General features: G+C 43.1%; 1 protein-coding gene across 19 annotated transcripts in view; it reads left to right on the top strand.

Moving 5' to 3' along the window:
- ATF1 (activating transcription factor 1) overlaps positions 1-15,369 on the top strand; it is a 60,518-nt gene that overhangs the window by 16,486 nt on the left and 28,663 nt on the right. For 16 of the 19 annotated variants that reach the window (XM_045365232.3, XM_045365234.3, XM_015430919.4 and 13 more), the window contains one exon: positions 3,125-3,223. The exons of 1 other annotated variant lie outside the window; for it this stretch is intronic. In XM_045365232.3, the coding sequence (XP_045221167.1) occupies positions 3,125-3,223 (99 nt within the window). Of the gene's footprint in view, positions 1-3,124; positions 3,224-5,520; positions 5,641-15,369 lie in introns of all 19 variants that reach the window. 2 more of the 19 variants (XM_074006845.1, XM_074006846.1) reach the window with 1 other exon arrangement.

A 15,369-nucleotide genomic window follows, 5' to 3' on the forward strand; every position in this document is an offset into this window, starting at 1 on the left:
ACACCCAGCTAATTTTTTGTATTTTTAGTAGAGATGGGGTTTCCCCGTGCTGGCCAGACTGATCTCAAACTCCTGACCTCAGATGATCTGCCCACCTCGGCCTCCCAAAGTGCTGGGATTACAGGCATGAGCCACACCGCCCGGCCTATGTAGCCTTTAAATATGTTTCTATTTAAAACCTAGAAGATATGTATGATAAATGAAAACAGGATACAAAATGTGAGGATACAAAGTAGTACATGTAATATGGTTATGATTTTAAGTAAAGTTGTGGAAATAGAAGACTACAAGAAATTAGACAATATTGTGATTAATATCTGTCATCCTGTTTTCTTTCTATTGTGTATTTTCCGTGTAAGAAGAAAAAGACTAGTGATGTATTTGAGGGAAAAACATTTAAACTACTTTCTGTGTGAAGCGATTTCATGCCTTTTCCAATGACTAAAAACAATAGCTTCAATTCAGTTGTTAAAAATGAATTTGGGCTGGGCATGGTGGCTTACACCTGTAATCCCAGCACTTCGGGAGGCCGAGGCAGACAGTAATTACTTGAGCCTAGGCATTCAAGACCAGCCTGGGCAACATGGCAAAAACCCATCTGTACAGAAAAGACCCCCCCAAAATTAATCAGGCATGGTGGTATGCACCTGTAGTCCTAGCTCCTCGGGAGGCTGAGGTGGAAGGATGGGTTGAGCCTGGGAGGTCAAGGCTGCAGTGAGCTGAGATTGGACCATTACACTCCAGCCTGGGCAGTGGAGCAAGACCCTGTCTCAAAAAAAAAAAAAAAAATAGTTTTCTGACTTAGAAAAAAGGAAGAAGAAAATATGTAGGCTTAAATCTACAGTTACTAATTCAGTGAAGCCAAGGGGCAGCTACCTAGTTGCCCTCTCTCTCTAATTGTGGAAAAATACACGTAACAGAATTTACCATCTTTTTTTTTGAGACAAAGCTGGGGTGCGGTAGTGTGATCTCAGTTCACTGCAACCTTGACTCCTGGGCTGAAGCAATCTTCTCGCCTCAGCCTCCTGAGTAGCTGAGACTACAGGAGCATACTACCATGCCCAGCTAATTTTTTATTTTTTGTAGAGACAGGTTCTCACTATGTTGCCAGGTCTGGTCTCTCCTGGGCTCATGTGATTCTTGGGCCTCAGTTTCCCAATGTGTTGGGATTATAGGCGTGAGCCACCAAACCTGGCCATATTAACCTTTTTTTTTTTTTTGAGACAGAGTCTTGCTCTGTCACTAGGCTGGAGTGCAGTGGTACGATCTCGGCTCACTGCAACCTCTGCCTCCCGGATTCAAGCGATTCTCCTGCCTCAGCCTCCCGACTAGCTAGGACTACAGGTGCACACCACCACGCCCAGCTAATTTTTGTATTTTTAGTACAGCCGAGGTTTCACCATGTTGGCCAGGATGGTCTTGATCTCTTGACCTCGTGATCCATCCACCTCGGCCTTCCAAAGTGCTGAGATGACAGGCGTGAGTCTCTGCACCTGGCCATATTAACCATTTCTAAACATACAGTTCTATAGTGTTAAGTACATTCATAGTGTCTACAACCAATGTCCAGAGCTTTTTTTTTTTTTTTTTTTTTTTTTTTTTTTTGAGACAGTCTCCCTCTGTCACTCAGGCTGGATTGCAGTGGCACAATCCCACTCACTGCAACCTCCGCCTCCCAGGTTCAAGCAATTCTTGTGCCTTAGCCTCCCAAGTAGCTGGGATCACAGGCACCCGCTACCACCCCTGGCTAATCTTTTTTGTATTTTAGTAGACACCATGTTGCCCACGCTGGTCTTGAACTCCTCAGCTCAGGCAGTCCACCTGCCTTGGCCTTCCAAAGTGCTAGGATTATGGCCTTGAGCCACCACACCCAGCCCAGAACTTTTCCATGCCCATTAAACAGCAACTCTCCATTTCCTCCTTCCCCTAGTCCCTGATAGCCACCATTCTACTTCCTGTTTCTATGGAGTTTGCTACTCTAGATACGTCAAATTAGTGGAATCATAAAGTTTTTGTGTTTTTATGACCGGGTTATTTCACTTAGCACAAAATGCTCAAGGTTCATCCATGTTGTAGCATGTGACAGGAGTTTCTTCCTAAGGCTGAACAATATTCCATTGTATGTACAGTCACTATTTTATTTATCCATTAATCCACTGATGAATATTTGGGTTGCTTCCACCTTTTGGCTATTGTGAATAATAATGCTGCCCTGGACATAGGTGTGCAAATACTCTGAGACCCCGCTTTCAGTTCTTCTGTATATATACGCCAACAAGTGAAATTGCTCTGTTTTTGTTTGAGGGACTGCCATAGCATTTTCCATAATCGCTGTACCACTTTACATTCCCACCAGCACAGTAGTGTACAAGGGTTCCAGTTTCTCCACATCCTTGCCAACACTTGGTATTTTCTGTGTCTTGATATTACCCATTCTAATGGGTATGTATGAGGTGATATTTCATTATAGTTTTCAGTGCATTTCCTTAATAGTTAGTGATATTGAGCATCTTTTCATATGCTTGCTGGCTAACCCTCTCTTTTTTTTTTTGCCTTTGCAGATAACCTTTAAAAACATTAAATTCTATCTAAATATTTTACCAGCTTCTTTGTTAGTGGTTCTCTCCCTGTTTGCCGTATTTAATCTCTCATAGCTCATTTATTCTCATTCTTACCCAGCCTACATATCCTGAAGTTGATTATCTAAGTTTTCTAGAACCTATTTAGAACCTCCTTAGGTATAGTTTTATTTATTTGTTCAACTTTTACTCAGTAAATTCTCTATATAAAAAACTGTATGTGCACTGAGAAACTTCCCTAGAGACAGATATGTTTGTGTCCATAGACAGGAAGAGTGTAATCATTCTTCAATGGGATAACATTTGAAAATTTAATCATCACAATTTATGTTCATATGTGCCTTTTATTACATTTAAACATGTTTTTGTGGACCAAAATTCAAAAAAATTAAAGAATATGCAAAGTCCCCTTTCTATCTCTATACCATTGGTACCAGTTCTTTTCCAATGAGGCAACCAAATGATCAATTTTTATATGACTCTATAGTATACTTTAAATATTCTGTATCATATTTAATTTTAACTGACTTTTTCCCCCCTTGTAGTTGATTATGGAAGATTCCCACAAGAGTACCACGTCAGAGACAGCACCTCAACCTGGTTCAGCAGTTCAGGGAGCTCACATTTCTCATATTGCTCAACAGGTAAGGGAGGGACCGGCCAAAATACTGAGCTCGTTAGGAATATTTTATATGCAGATTAATCTCTTGTTTCAGACTGATTATTAATGTGTTTTATTTTTATTTATATTTATTTATTTATTTATTTTTATTTTTTGAGACAGATTTTTGTTCTAGTTGCCCAGGCTGGAGTGCAATGGCACAATCTCGGCTTACTGAAACCTCTGCCTCCTGGATTCAAGCAGTTCTCCTACCTCAGCCTCCCAAGTAGCTGGGACTACAGGCATCTGCCACCATACCTGGCTATTTTTTGTATTTTTAGTAGAGATGGGGTTTTACCATGTTGGCCAGGCTAGTCTCAAACTCCTGATCTCAGGTATTCCACCCACCTTGGCCTCCCAAAATGCTGTGATTACAAGTGTAAGCCACCACACCCAGCATTAATGTTTAAAAAAAAAAAAAAAGGAAAGGCCAGGCGCGGTGGCTCACGCCTGTAATCCTAGCACTTTGGGAGGCCAAGGTGGGCGGATCATGAGGACAGGAGTTCGAGACTAGCCTGACCAACGTGGTGAAACCCTGTCTCTAATAAAAATACAAAAATTAGCCAGGCGCAGTGGCGGTTGCCTGTAATTCCAGCCACTCAGGAGGCTGAGGTAGGAGAATCACTTGAGCCTGGGAGGTGGAGGTTGCAGTGAGCACAGACCATGCCACTGCACTCCAGCCTGGGCAACAGAGCGAGACTCCATATCATAAAATTAAATAAAAAATACAGTAGAAAACCAAGCAAAAAAAGACTGTAAAATGTTAAAATATAGGAAAAGAAGGTGGCCTTTAAATATCTTGTCAAGATCATTTGGTTTTATTTTCTTTTAAACTAAGTATATAGTCGTCCCTCAGTATCTGTGGGAGATTGGTTCCAGGACCTCCCACAGATACCAAAATCTGTGATGCTTAAAGCCCCTGATAGAAAATGGCATAGTGTTGTATATAACCTACATATTTTCCTGTATACTTTAAATCATTTCTAGATTACTTTTTTTTTTTTTTTTTTTTTTGAGACGGAATCTCGCTCTGTCACCCAGGCTGGAGTGCAGTGGCCGGATCTCAGCTCACTGCAAGCTCCGCCTCCCGGGTTCCCGCCATTCTCCTGCCTCAGCCTCCCGAGTAGCTGGGACTACAGGCTTGAGCCACCGCGCCCGGCCTACATATCTTTTCTAATTGCATATCTATGTGAGGGCGGATTTTCTTCATATAATTCAACCAAAACAATGTATGATAACATAATGTTGAATCAGAAGAGATTTCAACTGTTTTCTTTTTCTTTTTTTGTTTGTTTGTTTGTTTTTTGAGACAGAGTCTTGCTCTGTTGTCCAGGCTGGAGTGCAGTGGTGTGATTTCGGTTCATTGCAACCTCTGCGTCCTGGGTTCAAGTCATTCTCCTGCCTCACCCTCCCGAGTAGCTGGGAATACAGGTGCCCACCACCACGGCCAGCTAATTTTTGTGTTTTTAGTAGAGATGGGGTTTCACCATGTTGACCAGGCTGGTCTCGAACTCCTGACCTCGAGTGATCCACCCACCTCGACCTCCCAAAGTGCTGGGATTACAGGCATGAGCCACTGTACCCAGCTGATTTCAGCTGTTTTCTTTTTTCTTTTTTTTTTTTTTTGGAGACGGAGTCTCGCTCTGTCGCCCAGGCTGGAGTGCAGTGGCCGGATCTCAGCTCACTGCAAGCTCCGCCTCCCGGGTCTACGCCATTCTCCTGCCTCAGCCTCCTGAGTAGCTGGGACTACAGGCGCCCGCCACCTCGCCCGGCTAGTTTTTTGTATTTTTTAGTAGAGACGGGGTTTCACTGTGTTAGCCAGGATGGTCTCGATCTCCTGACCTCGTGATCCGCACGTCTCGGCCTCCCAAAGTGCTGGGATTACAGGCTTGAGCCACCGCGCCCGGCCATTTCAGCTGTTTTCTATTAAGCCAGATATTAAGGAAATTTGCGGAAATGTAAAACAATGCCATTTCTCTCACTAATTTTTTTTTTGAAAATGTATTAATGGAAATAGGTATGGTAACATGTAATGGATTTGTTATTGTATTTTGAAATGAACTGTTAACTTTTTTAAATTTAATTTTAAATATAGTAAGTTTTTTTTTTTTTTTGAGACGGAATCTCGCTCTGTCACCCAGGCTGGAGTGCAGTGGCCGGATCTCAGCTCACTGCAAGCTCCGCCTCCCGGGTTTACGCCATTCTCCTGCCTCAGCCTCCCGAGTAGCTGGGACTACAGGTGCCTGCCTCCTCGCCTGGCTAGTTTTTTGTATTTTTTAGTAGAGACCGGGTTTCACCATGATAGCCAGGATGGTCTCGATCTCCTGACCTCGTGATCCGCCCGTCTCGGCCTCCCAAAGTGCTGGGATTACAGGCTTGAGCCACCGCGCCCGGCCTTTAGTAAGTATTAATAAATATAACTCAAATAATTTTGGGGGGTCCTCAGTAAGTTTTAAGAATGTTGAAAGGATTTGTGACCAAAAGGTTTGAAAACCAGTGACCCAAAGGGTTAATCCTTTAAGCTTGATATATCCTGCATTATTTGGCTGTATCTGTGAAGAATAGCAGTGTCTTCTCCAAATGGTGCTAGAAAAATAAGGTGGAGTCTTTCTTTGATTATTTTTCTGTTAATAGAGCTCTTTACAGAAATGTTCTAATTCAGTTGGCTTACTTATATATATATTTCAGTTATTTTGGTTAGATGTGACTCTTCTCCAAATTTTCTCAGAAGCATATTTACAGTGAGGTGAAATAAATACATTTCTAGGTAGTAAATCATTTTATAGTGATTTTTTAATATAATATGGCTGGCAGGCCGGGCGCAGTGGCTCACGCCTGTAATCCCAGCACTTTGGGAGGCTGAGGCGGGTAGATCACGAGGTCAGGATCAGCCTGGCCCAAATGGTGAAACCCCATCTCTACTAAAAATACAAAAATCAGCTAGGCATGGTAGCGTGCACCTTTAATCCCAGCTACTCGAGAGGCAGAGAACTGCTTGAACCGGGGAGGTTGCAGTGAGCCGAGATCGTACCACTGCACTCCAGACTGGGTGACAGAGTGAGACTTTGTCTGAAAAAAAAAAAAAATGGCTGGCCACGATGGCTCACACCTATAATCCCAGCACTTTGGGATACTGAGGATCACTTGAGCCCAGGAGTTTGAGACCAGCCTGGGCAACATAGTGAGACTCTGTCTCTACTAAAAAATTTTAAAAGTTAGCCAGGTGTGGAGGCGTTTGTCTGTATTTCTAACTACTCAGGAGGCAGAAGTGAAAGGACCACTTGAACCCCAGAGGTCAAGGCTGCAGTGAGCCGTGATTGCACCATTGCACTCCAGGCTGGGTAACAGAGCGTGATCCTGTCTCAAAAAAAAAAACAAATTACATAAAGGAAACAGTATTTTACAATAATTCAGTATAAACTGGGGATATAGCAGTGAACAAAAGTCTCAGCTCTCCTGGAACTTATATTCTAATTTTGGAGAGACGAGCAACAAAACGTATCAGTTGGTAATATGTGCCATGGAGACAAAGCAGGATAGGAGAGAGAGAGAGTTAGTGGTGGAGGACAAGGGACTTCTCTTTTTATACAAGGTAGTCAGAGACATATGTCTGAGGAAATACCTGTTCAATTATATGGACCAACAGTTATAAAACTGTGAGACTAATATGTGCTTGATACGGTCAAGGAACACTGAGGTGGCCAGTGTGTTGGGAGAGAGACTGATAGAGGATGACGCAGAGAGGGTTGGGGTGCGAAGAGGGGAGAGTGCCAGATAATGCAGGGCATATGCCACTGTAATATTTTTGTGTTTTAATCTGGGTAACATGGGGAACCTTCAGAGTGTTTTGAGTAGAAACGTTATCTGGCATATCTTAAAAGAATCCCTCAGACTGTTTTGTGGAGTAGAAACAGGAAAACCAGTTAGAAGGCATTACAGTAATGTACATGGGAGATGACAATGGCTGGGACCAATGTGGTAGCTGTGGTAGTGATGAGACAAAGTTAAGATTCTGGATATATATTGGTTGTAAAGCCAATAGTATTTGCTTTTGGATTGGATGTGGAGTTTTAAATAAAGGAAGGAGCCAAGATTGATGTCATAGTTTTGGTTTGAGCAACTGTAAGAATGAAATTACTTGAGCTGGGCATGGTAGTGCATGCGTGTAATCCCATCTGCTTGAGAGGCTCAGGTGGGAGGACTGCTTGAGCCCAGGAGTTCCAGACCAGCCTAGGCAACATAGTGTAGACCCACCCTGTCTCAAAAAAAAAAAAAAAATATATATATATATATATATATATATGTGCACACACATGTATATATGTAATTGCCATTTATTGACAACACTGGAGGATGTTTTCCGTTTTCTTTTTGGGGTAATGTTGGCAATCAGGAATTTGGTTTTTAGGCATGTTATGTCTGTACTAGTATCTGTGTTGGTTTTCTGTGCTGCAGAACAAATCACCACAAAGCTAATAGCTTAAAACAACACACATTTATTATCTCACAGTTTTTGTGGGGTCAGGCATATCTTAAGTGGGTTCTTTGCTTTGGGGTCTCACACCAAACTGCAATTGAGGCATTGGCTAGGGCTGAATTCTTAGCAGGAGGCTAGACTAGAGAAGAATCTACTTCCAAGCTCACTTAGTTTGTTGGCAGAATTCATTTCATTGTGGCTATAGGACTGAGTGCTTCAGTTTTTTGGTTGGTTCTTGGCTGGAGGCTGCCCATAGCTCCTAATGGCCACCAGTAACTCCCTGCCATGTGATCCTCTCTGTATGCAGTTCACTGCATGGCAGCCTGCTTCAAGTCCAGCAGGAGAGTGAGAGCAAGGCTGCTAGCAAGACAGAGTCTTATACATAATATAATCAAAGGAATGACATCCCATTTCCTTGTGATAAAACATGACATCCCATCATCTTTGCCTAATAAGGTTGGTTAGAAGCAAGTCACAAGTCCCTCCCACTCTCAAGGGGAGAGGTTTAGACAAAGTCCCAAACACCAGGAGCTGCAGATCATGGGAGCCACCCTAAAATCTGTTGGGCAGACCATCCAAGTAGATTTATCCAGTAGGCAGCTAGAAACATGAGTCTGGGGTCCAGGAGAGAGGTCCAGACTAGAAATCTAAATTTAGGAGCTGTGGCTATATAGGTGGTATTTATAATCATGGAATGATTTCCAAACTCCCCCTAGGATGTAGAAAGCTGGAAAGAATGTTACTCTTACCCTAAAACAAAAATATGTTGTATGTTCTATAAAATAATAACAAACTCATAGAGGTGGGGTGTGGGCGTGGCTCACCTGTGGCAGAGCACATTAAGAAAGCAGGGCTGCATACTAGCAGGAAAATTAATGAATTGCTAAAGTCCAAGCGTAGGCAAGCATGAGCATGTAGAATCCTTGGGAGCTGCAGACACAAAGACAGTTCATACCCTCTTGTAGGTTTTTCTCCGAGGACCTCCAACAGTTGCTTAGGAGAAAAATGGGGCCGGGGACACAAGGAAGACCAGAGAATGCCTTGGTAGGTGGTATAGGCCTACTTGGACCTTTTTTTCCTTTGGAAAAAAAATCTTGGCCGGGCGAGGTGGCTCAAGCCTGTAATCCCAGCACTTTGGGAGGCCGAGACGGGCGGATCACGAGGTCAGGAGATCGAGACCATCCTGGCTAACACAGTGAAACCCCGTCTCTACTAAAAATACAAAAACTTAGCCGGGCGAGGTGGCAGGCACCTGTAGTCCCAGCTTCTCGGGAGGCTGAGGCAGGAGAATGGCGTGAACCCGGGAGGCGGAGCTTGCAGTGAGCTGAGATCCGGCCACTGCACTCCAGCCTGGGTGACAGAGCGAGACTCCGTCTCAAAAAAAAAAAAAAATCTTTAAGCCACTAGGAGAAAGGGAATAAACCCTGTTTTCCATTGTGTCTGGGAAAAGTAAAAAGTAAAAGAAAACCCACAAACCCTGAGGAAATGGCAGGAAACTGTTAAGGGCTTAGACTGTTAGAGTTTTTCTGCCACTGGGAGAAAGCCCCATCCCCTGTAACCAAGGGACGTAGAGCCTACCTGAGACTGAGACTGGACCAGGAGAACAGAGAACCTCCCTGTTGCTGCTGTCAAGTCAAGCAATAGCAATCTACCCTTGGGGGAGGGACAAGAGTATGGAGAGAGCCTCTTTGGGTCAGAAGCACAGATGAAGCCTAAGGCTGAGTATGTGGCAAGAACAATGAGAAAAAACCCTCTGACATACCAGCCCCACCCTAAGCAGAAAGTCACGCTAGAGGAATTTGAAGCTGGTAGTACTCTTAAGGTAATTCAAACAACAACAAAATCCAAACCCAGCTCAATTGTTGAATAGATGACTCAACCCCTTCCCTACACCTACACACACACCCCCTAGTGAAGAGGTGTACCCTCTTGTTTTCCCATTTCTGAAGATAAATACTATTTACTTTAGTCTGTACTGTCTTACCCATGATGTCTATCATTCAGGCAAAAATTACAAAACACATACCAAAAGCACACAAAAAACTCACTGTCAAAAAACAAAACAATCAACAGAACCAGACTCAGGATAATAACCCAACTTGGAACTATCAGAGAGTGAATTTCAAATAACAATGGATAATATGTTAAAGGCTCCAGTGGGAAAGGTGGAAAACATGCATGGACAGCTGGGGAATTTCAGCAGAGGGTTGGAAACTATATGAAAAAGGTAAATGGAAATGTCAGAAATAAAAATGGTGTGGTGGCTCACGCCTGTAATCCCAGCACTTTAGGAGGCCGAGGCAGGCAGATTGCTTGAGCTCAAGAGTTCAAGACCAGCCTGGGCAACATGGCAAGCCTCCATTTCTACTAAAATTACAAAACAAAACAAGCCAGGCATGGTGGTGTGCACCATGTGGTCCCAGCTACTCAGGAGGCTGAAGTGGGAGGATTGCTTGAGCCCAGTGGGCAGAGGTTGCAGTGAGCCAACATCGCACCATTGCACTCCAGCTTAGGTGTCAGAGTGAGGCCTTGTCTAAAAAAAAAAAAATGGTGACACAGGTGAAGTACGTGTTTATAGTAGACTTGACACAGCTAAGAAAAGAATCAGTGAACTTGAAGATAGGTCAGTAGAAGTTACCCACAGTGAAAACAGAAAACAGAGGAAAGGACAGAGAGAAAAATAGAGCATCCAAGAACTGTGGAACGATGTCTCTCTAACGTGGGTGTAGTGTGATCAAAGTCATGTGACTAGATGGGATGACTGAAGGGTAAGTATTGTAGAGATGAGTCAATGGATCTGGGCTTCCTTCGCATTTGGAGTTTGGGGAGATTGAAGAGGGATTGTCAATGAGGTAGGAGGAAAATCAAGAGTAACTCAAATCTTGGAAATCAGCATGAGTGATGGTCAGCTGTGTAAAATGTGGCTGATAGGTCAAATAAGATGAGGAATAAAAATTAACTTTTATAGCCAATCTTTTTTTTTTTTTTTTTTTTTTTTGTGAGATAGGGTCTCATTGTGTCACCCAGACTGGTATGCAGTAGTGTGAACATAGCTCACTGCATGCAGCCTTGACCTCCTGTGTTGAAGCAATTCTCCCACCTCAGCTCCCCAAGTAGCAGGGACCACAAGTGTGTGCCATCACATCTGGCTAATTTTTTTGTATTTTTTTGTAGAGATGGGGTTTTTGCAGTGTTGCCCAGGCTGGTCTCAAACTCCTAAGCTCAAATAATCCACCCACCTCAGCCTCCCAAAGTGCAGTGCTGGCATGCATGAGCCACTGTAACTGGCCCCTTTTTTTTTTTTTTGGAAACCGAGTATTATTCTGTTGCCTAAGCTGGAGTGCAGTGGCATGATCATATTTCTTTAGCCTCAAACTCCTGCCCTCCAGTGATCCTCCTGCCTTTGCTTCCTGAGTAGCTGGAACTGGTTCCTATTATTCACAGATTCTGTATTTGCAAATTTGCCTACTTGATAAAATTCTAACTCCAAAAACAATACTCATGGTACTTTTGCGGTTATTCATGGACATGTGCCAAGTGGCAAAAAATTTGAGTCATTCCCTGTATTCCTAGCTGAAGTCAAACAAGGTGACGCTGTTTCCTCTTGCATCAGCTCTCATAGTATAAACAATTGGCCTCTTTGCAGTCTAGTTAGTATAACTACATTTTTTGCATTTTTCTCCTTTTTGTTGGTGATTTTGCTATTTAAAAATGACTCCCAGGTATAGTACAAAGTGCTATCTTGTGTTCTAAGTGCAAGAAGGCTGTGATGTGCCTTATGGAGGAAATACATGTATTAGATAAGTTTCATTCAGACATGAGTTAACAGTGCTATCAACTGTGATACGTAGTTCAGTGTTAATATATATTAAATGAGATCTTTTTTTTTTTTTTTTTTTTTTTTTTTGAGACAGAGTCTCGCTCTGTTGGTCAGGCTGGAGTGCAGTGGCCGATCTCAGCTCACTACAACTTCCACCTCCACCTCCTGGGTTCCAGCGGTTCGGGTAGCTGGGACTACAGGCACGCGCCACCACACCTGGCTAATTTTTGTAATTTTACTAGAGACGGGGTTTCACCATGTTGGCCAGGCTGGTCTTGAACTTCTGACTTCAGGTGATCCACCCACCTTGGCCTCCCAAAGTGATTACAAGTGTGAGCCACCACGCCTGGCCTGTTTACTGTTTATTTTCAGTTGTTCTTGCTCTATTTTAGATTTTGGACTGATAATTTAGAATCTAGAATCTTTAGAATATAAGTGAACCAGTGGACAGAGAAGTAGTATGAAGTTCTGGCTGAGTGCGGTGGCTCACACCTGTAATTCTAGCACTTTCGGAGGCTGAGGTGGGTGGATCACATGAGGCCTGGAGTTGAAGACCAGCCTGGCCAACATGGTGAAAGCCCACGTATACTAAAAATAAAAAAATTAGTCGGGCGTGGTGGTGGGCGCCTGTCATCCCAGCCACTCGGGCGGCTGAGGCAGGAGAATCACTTGAACCCAGGGGACAGAGGTTGCAGGGAGCTGAGATTGTGCCAAAGCCCTCCAGCCTGGTTGACAGAGTGAGACCCTGCCCCCTCCCCCCCCACAAAAAAGACTGGGGACCAGCTCCTCCGTTTCCTCCTTTGAAAGGTCTCTCAATATTTAGATTATCAGGTTTGAGATTGGTGCTGGGAAGAGAATCAGGACTTTGAGACCGTGAGTAATGAGCATTTTGTGAGGTTAGGCAAACCGTAGTAATAAGGGATAGGAACTACTACTACTAGCTAAATCAAAATCTGGTGCCTCTTTTCCTTTTCAACCTGCCAGACCCACAGCTTGTATTAAATCACATGAATTGCCAGAAACCTTTGAGGAATGATGGCCCTTACCTTTTAGAGATGTAAATTAATCCTATCATATGTTCTCTCCATTAGCTGAGTGGCTTCAGTTGTTGAAAGGTGGGGAGACGGTTTTGTTAATGTTTTCCAAGTGTAATGGTAACTCTAGAGCTAGACTCTTAAGACTTGTGGGTTCTTTTTTTTTGAGACAGTTCTTACTCTGTCACCCTGGCTAGAATTGGAGTGTAGTGGTACAATCACAGCTCACCACAACCTCCACCTCCTGGGCTCAAGCAATCCTCCCAGCTTAGCCTCCCACATAGCTGTGACTATAGGCGTGCGCTGCCAAACCTGGCTAATTTTTGTATTTTTTGTAGAGACTGCATTTTACCATGTTGCCCAGGCTGGTCTTGAACTCCTGGGCTCAAGGGATCTGCCTGCCTTGTCCTCCTGAAGTGCTGGGATTATAGGCATGAGCCCCTGCACCCAGCTCTTTGTCTATTCTTATTCTTCAATTTCTGTATGCCCATATTGGGGTACTGTCAGAGAGGAACAGAGCTGGACATTTGGCAAGACAGATTTTATCAGATTACTGCAGTATAGGAGAGAAACTCCAACATAAACTGAGCTCAGCTCCACTGAAACACAACAGATGGAAAGTTTTTTAAATATTGGGGTGTTCTAAAGGAAAAGTACATAAGATGTTCGGGGGAGGGAAGGAATTGTCACTATGATTAGCCATCTTGTTTGCTCATTGGCACTTGTCAAAGTTAGGCTCCTACTCTCCCACAGACTGCGAGACAGGGACCATATCTTTTCTTTCTTGGTTACTACATTTACAGGCCCAAAGAAAGACTTCTAGGTTTTAGAATATTTACATCTGACGGGACAGAGAAAGGATTCGTAACAGCAAGTTTTCTAAAATGCTGTAAGAAAAGTGAGGATAGGGGCCTGTAGTCAAGTTTTTCTGGAACAAACAGTAAATTCTTTTGGTAGAATTGAACTTTCTCAGGCAGGCGTTTTAAGGGGATTCTGGGGTCATTCTAGGGACACATCCTTGGCCTGACAAAAGCCATTGGTCAAGAATTTGGTCAGTTAGTACGAGGGGAGTTGAATGGCGTTGTTTGTGCTACAAATGGAGTTTACAGTTCTCAGTGGCTGGATACATTTTATACAGAATTTCATGACCCTAGGCATTTTGAGGGATGATGAGACTGGAGTTTGTTTCATCTAGTCTTGGGAAGAAGAAAAGAACTTTCAGTGAAAGAAGAAAGGGAGCAGGGAGGCTGGGTGCGGTGGCTCACGCCTGTAACCCTGGCACTTTGGGAGTCCGAGGCGGGTGGATCACCTGAGGTCAGGAGTTCGAGACCAGCCTGGCCAACATGGGGAAACCCCGTCTCTACTAAAAATACAAAAATTAGCCGGGGGTGGTGGCTCATGCCTGTAATCCGGGCTACTCTGGAGGCTGAGGTAGGAGAATCGCTTGAACCCAGGGGCGGAGGTTGCAGTGAGTCGAGATTGTGCCACTTCACTTCAGCCTGGGAAGAAGTGAAACTCAGTCCCAAAGAACACAAGGGAACAGGGAAAGCAATATTCTTGGAGAATAAAAAAGGGTCGGGGGAACAGGGAAAGCAGTATTCTTGGAGCCCAAAGTGAAGAAAGAGAACAGGGAAGGAGGCAGGAAGCTTACTTTCAGGGCCTGAGAAGTAGTCCAGGATTTTATTTTGTGATTTAAGTCCAAGAGGAATGGTATGGACCAGAGTAGTCCAGAGGAAGGCATGAGATCTCTGTTAACTGGAAATATTTGAGAAAGCTTTTTGGAAGAGGTAGAACCTGAGATGAGCCTTGAGGGATGATGAGTGGACTTTTCTTAGTTTAGCATTTTATCGTGGTATTTCCATGAAACCGCATCTGATTTCAACAGAAATAAATTATAATTTCATGATTCAATCATTTGCTCGAAATATTTTATTTTTCTTTCAAGATGCTGTCCAAAGTTGGTGTTTTACTCACTTTTTGACTCTTGGTTTCTTGGTTAGTTTTCAGCCACATCTCTTCAGAATAGCATGTGCTAAAGATTCTCCATGTTTTTGCACAATCAGTTCGTCTGCCTAAAATACCTTCCAGTCCCCTAACTCCTGCCCCTCCATACATAGCCCTCAAGTAATTGTTAATCGTTCAAAACCCAGATGAAGTAACACCCTTTCTTTGCTCCCACAGTACAGTGCTTTGTAATTTTCCTCTATTATAACTCTTATTCTGGTTGTTATAGTTAGTTTGTACTCTCAGTCCCTAGTTCAGCCTCTGGTCAATAGAAGGTACCTAATGTTTGGTTAATGATGCAATTCAATATAATCAGCTCTGAAATGTGTTTCCAGTGTTAAGAACTCAGCTATCTTACATGCATAGGTACAATATATATTTTGTTAATTGAATTCGTATTTGTTCTGTTGTCATTAAGAGGATCTGCACTAGTGACAACTGTACCTCTTCCTGGAGAGCAAGTACAGGTTCGGGGGTCATCCAGACAGCTCAGTCTTCTGTAATTCACCCAACGCATGTGCACACAGTACAGAAATTTGAAGACTTAGTGGTCAAGAGTTGGAACTTTTAGACCCTGAGTCTTCAGATACATTGCCGTTGCTGTACCTATAATATTATAAACCAAGATAAAGTTGTCTTATAAATTAGACTGCAGACCAAATCAGGCAAATAGAAAAGTTTTAGAATTTCTGGTTTCATGTATATAATACCTAGTGAAAATAGAAGACAATTTTAGGGAAAGTTATTGCTAATGATTTAAGGAAATGAAGGACTTTTTTTAAAAAAGGAAAGCA

This window comes from Macaca fascicularis, chromosome 11 (assembly GCF_037993035.2).
Source record: "Macaca fascicularis isolate 582-1 chromosome 11, T2T-MFA8v1.1".
Lineage (NCBI taxonomy): Eukaryota > Metazoa > Chordata > Mammalia > Primates > Cercopithecidae > Macaca > Macaca fascicularis.